The sequence below is a fragment of the Panthera onca genome, chromosome A1, assembly GCF_046562875.1.
Source record: "Panthera onca isolate mPanOnc1 chromosome A1, mPanOnc1 haplotype 2, whole genome shotgun sequence".
Classification (NCBI taxonomy): domain Eukaryota; kingdom Metazoa; phylum Chordata; class Mammalia; order Carnivora; family Felidae; genus Panthera; species Panthera onca.
Genome location: NC_138339.1, coordinates 48421215 through 48440106, shown reverse-complemented (window position 1 = coordinate 48440106; position 18892 = coordinate 48421215). Strand labels below are relative to the sequence as shown.

The 18892-nt window shown below is 38.3% G+C and overlaps 1 protein-coding gene across 4 annotated transcripts in view; it reads right to left on the bottom strand.

Annotated features, from left to right (window-relative positions):
* Positions 1 to 18892, bottom strand: part of SGCD (sarcoglycan delta) — a 943518-nt gene that overhangs the window by 99062 nt on the left and 825564 nt on the right. For all 4 annotated transcript variants that reach the window (XM_078446222.2, XM_078446224.2, XM_060634806.3 and 1 more), the window contains one exon: positions 10741 to 10813. In XM_078446222.2, the coding sequence (XP_078302348.1) occupies positions 10741 to 10813 (73 nt within the window). The remainder of the gene's footprint in view (positions 1 to 10740; positions 10814 to 18892) is intronic.

Below are 18892 nucleotides of genomic sequence, written 5' to 3'. Positions count from 1 at the left end.
TTCTTTTTATGATTCACTTCTAGTTCTCAACTTATTTCAGGTAAAAAACTGTTGTCAGCTTGTTCCTTTCAACTCCCATTACTCTTTGTTTTGAAAAGGTTATAATTGGAATAAAACAAGGCTGGCTTTGAGCCAAAATCATGAAGGGTGTAATTAAGCAAGATTTTCTGTCTATGCACCCAGCAGAGCCATCCTACTGAGGGGGAAAAAAAAACGGAGAATCACAAAGCAATTGTGTGTTTTTCAAGAATAATAGAACAATCTACCCCACACACTTTACATAATAAATGGCAGCTGCTGACATTTTAATCAAGATAAAAACAATAATAAAGTCACAAGGTAGTCCCAACTCAGGAATTTTGGCAAACCTATACTCATGCCCATTCTGTTCTAAAAGGCTGAGAGGTTAGCACTTAATTTAGGATCTCATACCTGCCCTGACAACATGGACGAAAGTGCCATTTCAACCCGCAACCCCCCCCCAATCATGAGTTAATCTTCTGAGTAATTTTTTCACATTTTGAACTCTTACATTAAAAATTAATTTAAAAGATATAATTTTAATTCTTAAGTAAAAGCCACTTGTCCTGGATAATGATAATCATGTATCACATTGCCTTTCTTGGGTTCAGATGAAAATGGGCCAGCCATTAAGGGACAACCACATAGGTACTAAGGTGCCTCATTTCACATGGTTGATGGTTTTAGCTGTCAGAGATAGTCGAGTAATCATTTTGAGAGACCCATGTAAATGTTTTGGTTATTAAGGCATTTCCTCCAGTATTTTGTTGGTTTAAGAGTTTATAAATCTAGGAGCATTTTGGGGAGTATGAGTGTCAATCAATGCCAGTTCAAGACTTACAGAGAAACTAAATCACTAATAGCAGGTGCCGGTGATGGATTCTGAAAGCATTTTTTTTTTCCTTTTGATCATACCCGGTGTTCCCTACAAGACACACAGGGGAAGACTCATGGCTTCTGAAGCCTGATGGTCAGCTCAGATATTGTGACTGACATAATACCTTGTATTGCAGGCTGCCCAATTTACAAACTGTGTTCATCAGTGATAGCAAATGGCATTTCTTTGTTGTTCTTACTTGACTTAATTGTTCTCTCAAATTTATCCTTATGGATTGTTAGAAAAAAATTACACTTCTTGTGGCATCTTCTCTGTGATTACAAAGTATTCTTTCCCATTAGGATAAATAATTAATCTTTCAATTTTCTTCTCCCACTTTATATCATAATGGATATGGGGAGGATGGGGCTTATGTGACCTTGTGGTAACAGGAACAAAGACAGTTCAGATTCCATAAGATGTTGTCCTGATTGACATCAGGTTAGCAGCCCACACTTAAGTTCTCACGGGGTGAATTCTGGTTACTGCTCACTGGGCTCATTTAATGCTCGCTGAGTGAAGTCTGAATGGTGTTTGCAGGCCCTGAGGCCTGGGTAGGTTTTCCACTGTACCACTAAATCGGACTGTCTGCTTTGGAGCCCACAGACCCACTGCAGGGAAGCTGCCCAGGAGCCCACTAGTCTGCCCCATCAGTCATCAATCTGCCGGGCTCAACAGGATACCACGTGGATTCCTTCCTGCCCTGGCATTGCCAACCCCCAGGAGCTGAAGGAGATTTGAGAGTGCTGACCCAAGTCCCCTCTTCCTCTCTAGCCACATGACAATCCAGAGGGTTGTGAGACCAACCAGCTCTATAAGCTGGTTTCCTCCTAGAGTCCCAAATGAAAATGCACAATGACCCTCTGCTTCTGACTTTCCTTGAAATCTAATTGGTTTCCCCTTTCCATGAATCAGAGAACAAAGGTCAACAGGCTGTAGTATATTTTACCACTTGCTTTCCCTACATTTCCTATCTTCTTACTACATTTCACCAGAGATCAGAAAAGATGGATTTTCCATTTCCTCTTCCTGAGTGGGAATTCCTCTATGCCGTAGACTCCGTTTCCCCCATGATGTTATCTTCCATTTATCCTTCCTTGGCCTCCAATGGTAGAATTATACTGTACAGAGGAGATGTCGGCAGATCACAAAGGTTTGGTAGCTTTAAAATATAATCTCTATCATATTTGTAAAACAAAAAAGCCTTAGATAAATATGGCAAAGGGAAAGATGGAAATACCTCAAATATGGCAGGATCCCTTTACCTTTACCCCTTTGTTTCTCCTATATACTTAGAGAACCATGGTGAAAAGGGCACCTAGAGAAAAGGTTGGGGATAAGGGAACAAAATAAATAGGTAGATAAATCCAAACTCTGTTTTGGTATTAATGAAAAAAGGGGAGGGGGGGATGATAGGATTCTGGAATGCAGGAAGAAGGGAAGGAGGGAGAAAAGGGACATATATGGTCTTGAAAGATGGACAAGATGTATTACTTTGGGTTTTCAGACAGGTTTGCAACCTTAAAGTGGACTTCTTTAAGCTCTTGCCTGTGGCTTTCAGATGTTCATTTTTTCTGGGTGGGCACTGTAGGTTGGTGAAAAATTGTGATACAGTCCCTAGCATCTTAGGCAAAATGAGAAAATGGAGCCTCCGCAATTATATGCTAATATTATTACATGCATACAGTTTATGGGGCTTTCATTCTAAGGCTATGTCTTAGTCAACAGTAGATGTAGATACACAAAAGCTTTTTGGTTTTGTCCTTTATTGAAAAAGAATTATTAGTCACCCAGGTTTCATAGAAACTTTTTACTGGTTGATGAAATTTAAAACTTTAGGGACTCGTGTCTGAGGGCTGGAGCCCCATGAAAATGAGCTGCTTGCTCCTCCCAGTAGCTAACATTTGTTGAATTAATGTTCACTGAGCTTTTCCCATGTTCTAGGCACTGGGTGAGGATAGCTTAGGAGACTTGTCCAAGTTCACAAAGAAGATAGGATTTGGGGCCAAACTCAAACACAATGCAGGATACCTTCAAAGCATGACTCTTGACCAACATGAACATTGTATCATGATCCTTCTGTTTTGTAAGGCTTGTGAGTATCTATGACATTATCTGGCCATTGTACATTTTCATTTCTCCTTTGAATCACTTCAGTATTCATGATCTGTGATCAGACAATTGTGAATTTCATATGTGCAAAATAAAACTGAAAAACCTAGTCTAAGTACATGGAATTGGAAGTTAGAGGAGAGGGAAGATAAACAAAATTACAGAACATGTCTGCAAAATGTTTAAAAAGGAGAACATTTAAGGATTTCTCTTACAATGGTATTCCCCCATATACCATGCACCCATAGCTATAAGAAGCATAATATATAGCCTCTCCCTCCTCTCTCTACCTGCATATATATATATAAAATACATATGTATGTGTATATGTATATATGCATATATGTAAAAATGTCATATGTGTATAAAATGATATATATCCATGTATATATAATATATATATTACACATATCATTAAAAATGTGACCACCTATCCAGTATTTTTGCTATTTTGACTTTTGAGGTGGACACGGGAAGGGAGAAGTATTACTAAGTCTCTAATTAATAGAACTCTGATGCTTTAACAGACTGTTCCGGTGGCTTACATTTATAAACCGCTGCCAGTCAAATAAACATTTAGTTGGCTACAGCCGTTTTAAAATAAAATTAAAGAAATAAATTCATTTTTTGTCAATTTGGAAGTGTCTAATTCTTGTTTTCTTATGATATACACAGACTTTAAATCTCAAACGTTCCCAAAGGAGTTTAGATTAGTATCTATCCATTAAAAAAAGATCCTACAGAATACTCAAGTGCATATTGGGAGTAACAGATGCATCTTTCTGCTTTATTATTAAAAGTCTGGTAATGCTGTGGGGAAAAAAACACAGTAGCAAAGAAATGCCTTGTTTATTTGAAGAGGCAGAATGGGTTTGATAGTAATGACTCTTACAGTTCTGAATTATGTACTAAACTCTGAAACTTGTAACAATCCTTAAAGTCCTCTGTGATCATATTTGAGATTGCCTTCACAATTTATTAAATAACACAATGGTCATAAGGAAATTATAGCACCTCATTTTTAGAAATGACACGGTAATATTCTTGGGAGCTACAGAAATACATTGGCCTATTTGCCTTTACATTAAGTGGACCTAGAGAACCATGCTTTTTAAATTCTGAGGCCCACTTACCGGCTTTTTCTTTCATCTTGCGACTAAAATATCCCATACCTAACCCTCTCAGGTAGAATTCTCTGTGTCATTCTCTGTGTGTCCTCTGACTTTGTTCATATATCTAGTCCATCACTTATCATTCTACCTTATATTTGGGTTGCATGTCTATCTTATTCTCCTTAACTATAAATTATTTGAGTACTCATTTATCTCTTTATTCCAAATATTTAGCACATGCCTTGACTCCTAGTGTCCAAAAAAAAAACAACAAAAAAACAAAACAAAAAACAAAACAAAACAAAACAAACAAAAAAAAACTGGCCAAGAGTGACTGACCTATGATGAAATGGAAATCAGGTCACCACCCTTATCATAACTGTATGTAGAGTAAGACCACATCCGCACATTAGTTGATGAAAAATTCTTTTGTAAAGATCTTTTGGTTTCTTGCTGTTTTTTGGTCCCTTCCAAGCTTTTAGTGATATCCAGAGGAACAGAATTGGCTATATATGTTTAGTGGTCTAGGTAACCTTCTCCTATGTTTTACATTTGCCCTGGCATATGTCTGGGAAATAAGATCTCACAGTCTATTTCCTGTTCCTGTAGGATCAGAATCTTACAGAGAGCTTCATAGTTGAAAAGAATCCTTAGAGCAAGGTAGACCTTCAAAGGTAGCTTCTGTTCTTACAGAAAATACATATGCAAAACTAAATGGCCTATTTCCTGTCTCAGATCATGCACAGCCTGAGATCAGGGAACTTTCCAATTGTCTTTATACACAGACACCAGGAAAAAAGATAATGAACAAGTGAACATTTAATATAGTCAGATTATGAATTTCAGATCGTGAATTTATTAAAATCCAGTTTCTGTTCCAAGTTAGTTTTTCTTATTTCAAGAGATAAGCATAGTGACTGGTAGATTTTTTTCAGTAGAGTCTTGAATCTAGAGCAACATGTCATTATTTCAGAATTGTCCTTCAGGGGCAAAGTCAACAAACCACCCAACTTGGATATTGGGCTCAGACCTTGCTAACCCTCATTATTTGTCTGGAGAGAAGCAACCCTCTTTTGTGATTTTTCAACTCAACTCTGGATTATTTACAAACATCTTAAGTGAACACTGTGAATACAGTAACGATAGTAACTCTGAAAAAGAAAGCAGTCAACCGAAACTCTAGCAGAGGAAGCTACTACTTTTTGAGCCGAGGATTGAGATCTTCTAGGAAGATGTGCTGGAGGCCTAACATCTGCCTCTCATTAACAAGCAAACAAACAACAATAAAAGAACAAAAAAAACCTTCAAAATCCAAATTGATGTTGGAGGAAACAAGTTATACCAACAGACAAGGTCTCTAAAATAGATGCTATTTTCCCATGTTTGATATTTGGGGTAAGTGAAGGACATGGATGGATATTTAAATTTTGCTTGTTCAGTTCAGAAGATGGTGTATGGAAAAATAACCTGTAGTTTTTTTAACTCAGTTCCCACTGACAAGTAAGGCAAAGAAAATCTGGGTATAGAACATTATTTAAAAAAACAACTCTCTACTCATCATCAGGGAAATACAAATCAAAACCACAATGAGATACTTACTACCTTACACCTGTCAGAATGACTAACATTAACAACTCAGGCAACAACAGATGTTGGCGAGGATGTGGAGAAAGAGGATCTCTTTTGCACTGTTGGTGGGAATGCAAGCTGGTGCAGCCACTCTGGAGAACAATATGGAGGTTCCTCAAGAAACTAAAAATAGAACTACCCTATGACCCAGCAATTGCACTACTAGGTATTTATCCAAAGGATACAGGTGTGCTGTTTCGAAGGGACACATGCACCCCCATGTTTATAGCAGCACTCTCAACAATAACCAAAGTATGGAAAGAGCCCAAATGTCCATCGATGGATGAATGGATAAAGAAGATGTGGTATATATACATACAATGGAGTATTACTCAGCAATCAAAAAGAATGAAATCTTGCCACTTGCAACTACATGGATGGAACTGGAGGGTATGATGCTAAGTGAAATTAGTCAGAGAGACAAATATCATGACTTCACTCATATGAGGACTTTAAGATGCAAAACAGATGAACATAAGGGAAGGGAAGCAAAAATAATATAAAAATAAGGGGGGGGGGGATAAAACAGAAGAGACTCATAAATATGGAGAACAAACTGAGCGTTATGGGAGGAGTTGTGGGAGGGGGGATGGACTAAATGGGTAAGGGGCACTAAGGAATCTACTCCTGAAATCATTGTTGCACTATATGCTAACTCATTTGGATGTAAATTTTAAAAAATAAAAAATAAAACAAGTTAAAGTAAAAAAAAATTAAAAAAAACAACTCTCATTAAAAACATTCTAACAACTGCAGTGGGAGTTTTAAAGATGCATTAATTCACGTATAAACAAATAGTTTTTCTGTTAAACTCTTCTTTACATATTTTTTGGATCTGTAATGCATTCAGGTGATTGCACGTTTTTAAGCAAATCTTACATAAAATTAAGATATTTTATGGGGCTACAATGTTAATTTTTTAGTTTTGATAAATATACCGTGGATATGTAAGATGTTAACATCAGAAATACCAGGTAAAGGGTATAGAGGGATAATCTGCAGGAATATTGCAACTCTTTTTTTTTTTTTTGCAAAGGTTTATTTACTTGTTTATTTATTTATTTAGGCAGAGAGAGTGAGAGAGAGAGTGAGAGAGAGTGAGAGAGAAAGAGAGAGAGAAGGAGAGAGAGAAAGAAAGAGAGAGAGAGAGAGAAAGAAAGAAAGAGAGAAAGAGAGAGAGAAGGAGAGAGAGAGAGAGAGAGAATATATGAATCTGACTTGGGACTCCATCTACAAACCACAAGATGATGACCTGAGCCAAAATCAAGAGTCCAATTCTTAACCACTGAGCCACTGAGGTCCCCTGCAACTATTCTGTTAATCTAAAATTACTTTATAATAAAAAGTAAAATAATATAAGGGGATTAGCTGTTTGGAGCCTGAAGAGACCTGGCTTTTTATAGATATCAGGGCTCCAGGATTAGCTCAAGGCTATATAGTGTGTTTGCTGTAGGTATCTGACCCCCAGCTCGATATTCTTCCCCTCAGTTGTGTTGCTCCTGAGGAGTGGACCAATTCTTATTCACCTGAACAGCTCACTCAGTGCTATCTGCTGGCACAAATCCAGGGATCTTCCTTAGGTTATTCTACTTTCCTAAGATGAGAAGACATCCCAGCACAAATGCACTGGATCAGTAAAACTGATCCAACTGTAAAGTCAGAGGCCAGAAGACTTAGTCACCAAGTTCATTACCTATTTACTCAATATTCAAGGTCAATACCGTTCAATAGCAAAGAGTAAAGTGTAGTACCATTAGATGACAAAGGTGAAACATCCACAGAAGCACTGGTCTGGGCTAATATATCATCTACATTTCATTATCTTTCAATTGGTCAGAGATTCTCCTACAAAGTGCCATTAAAATAAAAAAAAAAATCATAAGGATGAAGGAGCTAATTATCACATTCTAGGCCCTGACTCCATTCAGGCTATCAACCATCAACACAATTTGAATAGGGGCAAACATTCTACATTCCAGTTGTAGAATGACGTATGAAAGTCTTTTTATGTGTCCTGCAAGAAAATTTTATTTCTTGTTTCTGTAGGATATGCTTACAACTTTAAAATAAACAATGGGAAGGTAGCAATGAGCAGAAGTCCTTATTTTGTTGCACTTTGACTCAGGAGATTCACTTGTAAATTTTGGAGATTTAATTTTTTTAAGGCAAGGTCCCAGGGTTTTCCATTGGTGTCAACAGAGGACCATAGTCTACAACCTTATATGAGCAATTACTGTGCTCTAAAGTTTTCAGAATATGGATCTCTAAAGTGCGCTGATGCTTGGATAATTTGTCTTTTTATTTGATGTGGGCTGGGTTTGTTTTTAACCACGTAAGATTTATTTTTCTATTAAAAAAATATTTTTGCATTTATTTATTTTTGAGACACAGAGAGAGACAGAGTATGAGTGGGAAGGGGCAGAGAGAGAGCGAGACACAGAATCTGAAGCAGGCTCCAGTCTCTGAGCCGCCAGCACAGAGCCCAACACGGGGTTCGAACTGAGGAGCTGTGGGATCATGACCTGAGCTGAAGTCGGACGCTTAACTGACTGAGCCACTCAGGAGCCCTTATTTTTCTATTTAAAGCAAAGTTAGCCTAAATTTTTGACTCTCATATTTTCCATGCCTTCCAGGTAATGGAGCACTTGTTCCATGGGGGAGGGGAGGAATTACTGGGTCATATTTAGAGGTCAACTTCTTCTAGACAGCACCTTTCTTTGGACTGATCAGCACTAATTACTGACCAGTTGTGTTAAAAAATAACTCTGTTCCTTAAGAGGTCTGTGAAAAGAAAGGGAAACAGGTCACACATTAGCTTGTCTCAAAAAAGAGCTCTTATATCACAGACACGAGGATTCGCTGCACTCTCAGAGAATGAGCTTGCTCTCAGAGTCCTGAAATACAGGTTTCTTTGGGTGGATTTGCTGAAAAGATTCCTGCTTAGTACCTAAGATGAAACAAAGGATCTAGCTGACGGTCAGGTAACTTCTGTCAGGAAGAAGCCCTGAGATGGAAGCAACTATTCAAGGAAAAAATAAAACCTTGCAATGTAGCATATAATATTAAAAATACAGCCGGGGCGCCTGGGTGGCGCAGTCGGTTAAGCGTCCGACTTCAGCCAGGTCACGATCTCGCGGTCCGTGAGTTCGAGCCCCGCGTCAGGCTCTGGGCTGATGGCTCGGAGCCTGGAGCCTGTTTCCGATTCTGTCTCCCTCTCTCTCTGCCCCTCCCCTGTTCATGCTCTGTCTCTCTCTGTCCCAAAAATAAATAAAAAACGTTGAAAAAAAATTAAAAAAAAAAAAAATACAGCCCATGGTATACGGGACTTGGAGAAGTAAATGTTCTCTTTCTTCACCAACTATCCTCTTCCTTTGGCCCAATTTATTTCCCTATAGTCATAAAGCCTTACAAGCTTTGCAAGAATGCTAGGCATTTTGTAATGAGGAGATATATTCTCCACTTACTGAGAATGTGTTTCTGTTCAGGGAAATCCAAACGCCAACATGGCTGTTGCCATTTTAGCAAGACATAGATCTCGGGGCTGCATCTTGAAAAAGTAGATATGGCTTGTGTGATACAAACACATTTGCTTATGTTTGATGTCTACTATTAAATATTCAACATTATTTATGATGATTTATGTTAGAAGAACTACAAGAAATGAAGAAATCCAGCATTCACTGAATTCTTCATGGCTGTAAATGAGGTAGGGAAGCAGTAGAGACTCCATTTTAGAAAGGCTCCATCTCTGCTGTTTTTCTACTAGACCCCATTTCTGAATAAGCCAAAGGAGCTATGTTCCCACTTCCAAGGGGGAGCAAGAAAGTTAATCTGAATTTTGTTCTAGGTCCCAAACATCTGATAACATCTAAGAAGAGCCAAAACCCAAACATGTTCCAGGACATTATCTTCCAACAAACCACAGCCTACACTGGCATCAACACCCCCTACCTTCAGTGATTTATGGAATAACAGCTATTGGTCACCCAACACTTGCAGTTGATCAGACCCTACCCTGGATTCCTGGAGAAACACAAACCTCAGGCCCCTTTCCCGTATAAAACCCTAATCCCAAGCGATGCTGAAACTCATTCTCCTTTCCTTTCTGAGTCTCCCAGACACTCCATCTGCTATTTTCTGTCTGTCACTCATGCTATTCAATAAATTCTGCTTTCACTTTCTCCAGATTATATTTGATTTCTTCCTGCATGAAGGCCAGGACCCTCTTACTGGTCCTGCGGGAGACCCCTCTGGGTCCCAGCCTGCCTATATCATAAGTATATGGTAAAAATTATAGTTATATTTGTGTCAACATACCACTTTTTATGGGTTCCTTTTTGGAGCCAGGGATGGTCCTTTGGTGGCTGTAATGGTTTTTAGGTTATATCTATCTCTGTTTGTCTGTTTATCTATAGGTATATCTATTGTTCTTTTTTGTTTCCTTAGTTGTTGGTGGTAAATATACAGGATCTCAGAGTCTTTTTCTGCTAAAGGCAGCACAATTATAGATATTTGAAGATTAACACCAGTACAGGGAATATCCACAGAAAGTAGTTCTAGTACCATAACACTCCAAGTAATGGAGAGATTATTACATACAAACAAAAATCTGTATCATATTAGAGTCCAGTTTCTTTCAGATACCACTTTTCTTTGGGCTGATCAGCACCAATTACTGACTAGTGCTGTAACTGGTTAGGTTTTTTGGTCCCACAAAATAGAGCAGGAAACAGGCAGTGCAAATGAATGAATCCTGCATCTCCTAATTACAAGGCTGGCAATCTTCCTCCAAACCCTCAATCTTCTTAAGTTCTCAGAGAAAATTTTCCCTTGGCTGTAGTTTATCTTCTTGTCCTTTCTAATCTCTCCCAGTTTGTATATTCATGTTGTGACGCTGTTACATTCCTTATAGTCAAAATGGATCATCAGCCAGTTTCTCAGACAAAGGAAACAGCCACTAATCAATGCAAAGCATAGTCAGAAATTTACCTTAGTTCCTTGAAGGGGTCTGCCCTGACATTAGGTGTCTCTATAGATTTAGGGAACACTGTGCCCTCCGCTCCTGTAAACAAAAGAAAAAAGCAAACAGAGGTTGGAGACTTTGCATGTCACCTGGGGACATGATCAGCACAATGAGTGGAGCTAAATGTAGTGAATCCTTCACACAACCCAAAGCACACATTTTGCCATTGGCTTTAGCTTCCTACCTTTGGGGGAGGGGGGGGGAGCACTGAATCAAATCATGCAAACAGCCTGTGAAAAAACAAGGAGCTTCTTTTGAAAGTGTTCTTGCTGAGATCAGAGTGAGGCCATGAGGCAAATACAATGTTAACATTAAAAAAAAAAAAAAAAGCCTAGAAATGGCACAGTCTAACTCTTGTCTCTCATCAACTATTAATAGTTACCCAACTGGAAATGTTTTGAAAAACAGCAGCTGAAGCCCTCTTATTTCAGTGTGGGGCACAAATCATAGAACACATACAACATCTCAGCAGTGGGTGGATGGTGGAGAACACTGTAACACTGTAAACTATTCACCTAATAAAATCTAGCAAAAACATTTTTCCCTAAAGTTCTACACTATTATCTTGAAAAGTTAAACAAAACAGAACACTGTGAGAGATCATTTGAAGTTCAGTGCTTTCACACTTTGAGTATTATTCAACATTGATCCCCAACCCAATCTAGACAGTTAGCTCTTGACCTTGCTACAAGCTTTTATCTTTACAACTTGTTATCACCAGCTGAACCTTCCCAGCCATAGAGGTGGTGATTATCTGATTTGTCTGCTCCCAAAGTGTTTTTCAACTCATTTACACCTTAGTTTATCACAGACAATTGCACTGAATATTAGTTTTTCAATTAAACTTAGCTAGGCAGTATCCTGTACTCTGAAGTAAAGGTGTTGATTTTTATACATTTTTTGGTGTAGTTCTTTGAAGCCACAAAAAGGGGCAGAATAATACCTTGTATGCATGTGTGAATTTCTAGAATCCTCTTGCATTGCTATGATGTCTAGAATTCCTCCATTAACCACTGATATTACAAATCCAGATTTATCTTAGCTAAGTCTAGGAAAATGAAATGGTTTCTTGACTTTTGTAGCAACTGTAAAAATATTTAATCTTTTTGATACAAGTAAGACTACTGCAAGTAAAATCAGCAAACAATGCCTCAAATTTTAACATCATGGATGGTCACTAAAGTATCCTGGTAAATGATAACTATTAATCTGAGCTAGCATTTTGAGTGACTACTAAAAGCCAGATACCATCATGTACACATCATATGTACTAGCTCATTTATTGCCTGCAACCACCCTACCAACAGTTGCAGTAGGCAAAGAGACGTTTAGTGTGGGGACATTAAAGATCTTTTTCTGCCCATAAGACACTTTTGCCTTTCAAGACACCAACACACCACCTTTCAAATATATCAAAATGTACCCACAGTCTCAATTATATACAACATTTTTTAATGTAAATTTCCCAAGCATGTTGTTTTATTATGCATACACTATTTTGCCCTAGTGATTTAAACTTTATTATGTTCTTTATAAATGTGGCGGTTCATTTTATGTGTCAGCTTGACTTGGATCATGAGGTAATCAGATACTGAGCTAAACACAACATCTGGGTGTGAGGGTGTTTCCAGATGAGAGTAGAATCAAAGGACTTAGCAGAGCAGTGTGCCCTCCCCAGTGTGGGTGAGCATCAGCCAATCCTGTTGAGGGCCTGACTAGAAGGCGGAGGAAGGAAGAATTAGGTTCTTCCTGTCTAACTGCTTGAATTGGGATATCAGTCTTCTCCTGCCATCAGTGCTCCTTGTTCTCAGGCCTTAATACCCAGACTGGAATCTACACCATTGACTGCACTGGTTCTCAGTGAGCCTTGGGACTCATTCTGAATTATGTCATGAACTTTCCTGGGTCTCCATCTTATAGACAGCAGATTGTGGGACTCCTTAGCTTCTATAATGACTTGAGCCAGTTTCTTATAATGACTTTCTTCCCATAGGTAGATCCATATTGGCTCTGTTTCTCTGAAGAATCCTGACTAACACAATAACTGAATAAGATTGGGCTGGATTATAGACTATAATGTGGCTTTTGTTACACATGTATTAAATTTTGTTTTGCAGAGCATACAATCCACATCTCCAAGATTTTTGTGATCCTTTGAAGAGCGCCTAGACAAAAGATACTGTAGAGGGTGCCTAGTAGGTAAAATAGGCCAGGAGAAATCACGGGACAATGAGTGACACATTGGGACGTGGCTCTAAAGTGTCTGACCCAAGAGCATGGCCTTAGTCACCTCTCAGTACCATCTCAAACCTGTTATTGAGCAATTCCCATCTGTCACTACTGCAGTTAACAGGGGCTTCCCTTGAAATCCCTTCCCTTTCTATTCCTTAGAGATGCTTAGTTCTGAGCCACTGGAACCTATTTTGTTGTTGTTGTTGTTGTTGTTTTTAACGATTAAAAGGAACAATTATACACCTGATTAAGGCTAGGAAAGTTATTTCTGTTTACATACACTGTGTTGACTCTTTAGTACCAGCTCATATCTCCCCTTCCTCTACTAAGAAAACTATGAAAACTGCATGAGAAAGAGCATTACCTCCCTTAAAATCAGCCCTAATTGTCTGACTTACCGATACAACAATTAGTACTGCTCATAGACAACCTTCATTATTTGAACTGGTATTACAATGCTGTGAGGCTTTGTGTTTCACTGATATCTCCTGTATCCTCCTATCATTTTATAAGGCCCCTTGAAGCCCAAGAATACCTACTTCTTAGGACTATGCAAAATACATACATATATAAGGATATATACTACATTTATTCAGTTCAATTGTCCAAAAATGAAGAATGCCATTTTCTTAAAATGAACCTCAAAAGCATGCACTATTTTCTTTATTTTATTCAAGTTTTGTGCTGCGTCTGTTTCTCCATTTGTCAGATACACTGACCAAACCTCATTTGCCACTTCTTAACATCTGGCTGTACTAAGCTCAGGAAGGAAGTGCTGTACCACAGCCAGTGGCCCCTCGCTCTGCCACCCTTTTAAAGAAATTCCAAGGGGGATAAAAAAGGTTATATGAAGTCATCTAATACATTATGGGTGCTCACCATATGCTTGTGGAACAACCATGGTCTCCGAAGGTCACACACAGAATACAGACAGATTCAATTTTAGGTTCCCTAGGCTTCCACCGGATGCCTTATTGGGGTCCAATTTGGTACTACTTATTTCCAATTGGTACTAATACTCCTATGGCAGTACTAATTTACTGTCATAAAACTCCTCATGTATCACATTGCATTTTTAATGAATGTCCAAAATCCAACTCCTTTTAACTGTGCCTCTTAAAATAAAAGAGCTATGCTAAGAAGAGAATATTATTTGGGCTAAATACAAATATTGCTTTAAAATAAAATGAGATCAAAGGTCTGTAGTTTCTTCCCCAGACCAAGAAAACTAATTGTCCTACAAGACAAGTGGGGCTAAAAAAGAGGGGGCTCACAGTCACATGGCTAGTGAATGCCTGAGCTGAGATTCATATGCAGGCATCTGAACCAAGGCCCTACTTTTAGCCACTATACCCCAGTGTCTTGTTTTCTGAATGCCAGGAGAATGTGGCACCCATAAGGTGGCAAGACAGCAAAACCCAGGGGTCTAGGCTCTCATAGAGGATCTGGGTGGTTGACGGGCTCTGGATGTGGGGTCAAAATGAAGGGCAAGACACTCACTAAGGCTCCTTTTGCTCCCACCATCCAACCAGATGCCCTCTGATTTTGTTTTTGATGCACTTTGCCACAGGGGCCCATACGTGCCATCCATACTGGAAAACAGACTCACAGATATGACTTCTCAGGGGAATGTACCAGAATTTCTCATTATCTGAGTGTCCTTGGGCATGAAACCCAATCTCTATGATGCTCAGTTTTCTTCTCTGAAAAGAAAGGATATTAATGGTAACTTTATCTCCTAGGGGTCTTGGAAGATTGAACGAGATCTTTGGCACATAGAAATCAGCAGATGATAGTCAATAAGATACTGCTTATAGTACTAAAATATTTATGAAACCTATTTTTTCCTCCCCTTATCCAGGTCCTCTATGACTCTTAAAAGTGACATTTTTAAAGCACATACTAGAAACTAGAAATTATGGAAATTGTTTTAATTTGATCATTATTATGAGGTAGAGACTATGCATGTCTGTTGCTACGGATGTGGAATCTGACACTCAGGGAAGTCAGGATATTTTCCTATGGTTGCACAGTGAAAAGGAGGTGTCAGAACCCGAACTCTCATCTTTTGGCCCTGGAACCAATGTCTGTGACTACTATTCTAGACTGTCTCTTTCATTATATTAAATCATTCTCTACTTGTTCAGCTTTTTATGAGATATGAACAAATCCCAATGTTTATACCCTCAAGTAACACTTGCTAAATCTCCCCTCACCTCTCTTCTGAAAACAATCCACATGCACAATGAGATGAGATATTAGTGCTTTTCAAAAACACCATTTATTTCCAAGTCCTATCAGGCTTCTGCTTTTAACACCATTTTTCACTCTTCTAGAAGCTGCAGAGTGGACAAACATCCATCAGGATGAATTCTCCCATCCCCTATCTGTTCTTAGATAATAAATTATTCTCGATTTTATTATTTCAAAAAGGTTTCTATTAAAGCCATACCTACTGATTCCCTCTTCTGACACAATATAATTTACTGGCAATAAATGTTCATAAACAGTTTGAGTGAAAAATCCATAAAGCCATTTCAGTTTTATTTTAAGTTCCATTAATGTCCCTCAAAAATGATTTCATCAATGTGTTTCCATTAGATGGTTCTCTGCCCAATAACTTAATTCCACACAATCAATTAGGAACTTATAAAGCATGTGACAGGATCTATCTAAAGTGTTTTGAATCACCATAAAGATTTAAAGATTAGCTCAGTGGTTCTTTTTTCCTTGCAGTACAGGTAGGGGGTAAACTTGTCAAAAAATCTCAAATCCCCTCCATTGCCATAGTAACAAAAAGCCAGCTTCTCCTCTCGGGAAAGCATACTCAACTTCGGAGGCTTTCCCCTCAAAGTGTCCCAGATGTCAAGAGACCTGAAATCCAGTCCTATCTCTGTGATCCTATGCAAATCAGAAGACCTCTCTGACCCTTGATTTCCCCAGATGTAAAACAAGGGATGGGATAAGAAGTGTCAGAGCTAAATAGTTTTCCCCTCAAATCAAATATTTCATCAGGTAACAATTTAAACAGATGATTGTCTTGGGCCACTTCCATTCCCTACCAGGAAAAAAAAAAAAAAAGAAAGAAACCTTGAAATATCCAAAGAAAAAATGCTAAAACTTTTCTGTGTTTAAGGAGGAATCAAATAATAGCAAACAGACTTTTGTCCAATTTCAAACTGCATTTAACTGGCAGAACTGCTCGCTAGAAAATAAATTTCATAAGAGATAAAACAGTAGATGGAAAAATTTATTATAGAGGAAGCTAACTGCAAAAACAAAACCCTGGTTCATAAGTCTTTAAACTCCAAAAAAATTGGGGAAAATTCAATTTTGTAAAAAATAAAAAACACTAAAGTGCCTAAACCTGCATATGTTAAATAAAGCCATGAACCAAATCCTGAAAGGCAGATTCACATCTGCAAAACACGCTACAAGAAAATTGGACTTGAGAGAAGCATTAGACACAAAGGAAGAAATACTATACTAGATGTTATAATAATAGGAGCCAGAAAAATTGGATGATGAATCAAATTTTTGTTGTACACGAAGAACTGATCTTTCAGAAGTAATTTCAAGGAAAACTTTCAAAAAGGTCAGAAATGGTTTAAGTGTGCTGTTTAGAACATTGATTAAGGAGTTAAGCTGGCTTAATGGAGTTTGCTCTGGTAATTCTTTCTTGATGTGCATGCATTAAGATTGGCACAATTATGATTAATGTTTTTGTATTAATGAACATAGACTAAAACTCATCTTTGGGCTTGAATCATGGGGCCAAAATAGTCAAAATGCCGAGTCAAAATATCTAATCACCATTGTTTGAAGTCAAAACATTTTAAGTGTTCTAATCCGTGTTGCTTGGGTAGATATAACCTGAATGATAACTCTAAACAAGAACCATATTTTACTTGAAAAGGATATATTTTTATACCAATATTAGGTTATAAAATCGACAACGGATTTCAATCTAAAAAATGGTGATAAGAAAAATGGGAGAAGGAATGATTTAATCTCCTGAAATATCAGAGAACCGACAAACAAAAGACCTGATTTTTAGTGCTGCTCTTCTATGAGTTAGTTTATTATATGGCCTTTGGCAATTTGTTTTCTAGTCTTATTTCCCCATTTGTTATACAAAATGGGGGTGGAAGTTAGATGATCTATAAGGTTGTTTCCAGATCTGCTGTTTTACAATCCTCCAGATAACATGGCTGGATAAACCCAATGGACTAGGAAAGGGACCAGAAAAGGAGGCTGGTAGGTTTGAAAAACCCGATATTCAACATGTTTTGAGCAGGAAGGTCTAGAAATGAGCCAAACAGACATGGAGTCCATAGTATAGGAGAGCACAGTGTATTCCAGTAGTGTGTGCTATTAGTTTGTTTATTTATTTTTAAGTTTATTTATTTACTTTGAGAAAGAGTGATCATGTGGACTGGGGATGGGAAGAGAGAGAGGGAGAGAGACAGAGAATCCCAAGCAGGCTCCACACTGGTAGTGTGGAGCCCCCAGTGTGGAGCCCTATGCGGGGCTCATACCCGCAATCTGTGAGATCACAACCTGAGCTGAAATCTAGAGTTGGATGCTGAACCGACTGAGCTGCCCAGGCACCCCTGAATGCTATTTTCAAATAAAAATATCTAATAGTTACAAATAGTGATAAAGACTTGAAAGGAAAATAAAAAAAATGTCTTTGAAATACAACTTGGGGTCATAACTTGGTCTGGCAGATAAGTTTCCCTGAGAAAGTGAAATTCTGTTGGTATTTGTAAAGTGATTAGGAACAAACTAGTTAAGAGGGGGAAGTGGCAGTTGAAAAGATAATGAAAAAACATCAGGGTTGGGAAGTTGAAGATATTAAAGATCTGTGTGGCCAGACAATTTTTTGCAAGGGTCAGCAGCATGGGATGAGACTGGAAAGGTGGGCTGATCTGGGTAATTCAGAACCTTATAGGTCACGGTGAAGGTTTTAAGCAGGGATCTGGCTCGATCCAACTGGCATTTTTCAAGATCACTGAGCCAACATGCTATCGTCTGCATGTTTGTATCCTCCTAAAACTCATACATTGAAACTCTAATCGTCATTGGAACCTCACCATGCTGGCACCCTGATCTCAGGCTCCCAGCCTCCAGAACAGTGAGAAATTCTTATTGATTAAGCTGTCCAGTCTATGGTATTCTGTTATAGCAGCAGCACCAGCAGCTGACTGAGGCACTGTATCATGGAAAAGACACTTGAGGAGGGTAAGGATAGATGCAGTGGGGCAGAGAGAGGGATGGTGGGAGGTTGAACCAGAGAATTGGCAGCACAGATGGAGAAAAGTGGATGGGTTTAGGAGATATTTAAGTGGAAAGCCAATGGGATCTGGTGAGGCACTGGACAAGACAGAGAACAATGGGTATCAGAGGGCCCAGGGGAAGAGCTGACATGGATGGTCAAAACCAGGTGATTAATACTCAAAGCCAGTGGTGCCCATGGCGACCTTCTACATCTCCAATGAAATCTAGTTTTTCATATTTGATATTTTAATTACAACTAAAATTGCCTTTACTTAGTAAAAGAAGCTGCTCTGAATCTGACTACGTTTTTCTTATGAAGGTGTAGGCAATGTGACAAGGAAACTTACAGTCTCCCAAAGTATTTATAAACAGGAAATATTTTTTTAAAAAACTATGAACAGTATAGTAATTTCTTGAATAATGAACATTGTCTTCCTTGCAAGATAACTTTCTAGTTACTCCAAAATTGTAGCTAAGCACGTTTCACATTTCACATATCTGCTACTGTTTAAAAGCTTTCTAGATACAGGAGAAATGGTTTTTGCCTTGTAAGTCCAGACTAGAGAACACAGTTACATTTTAATATTTAAATATTCCTTAGAGGCC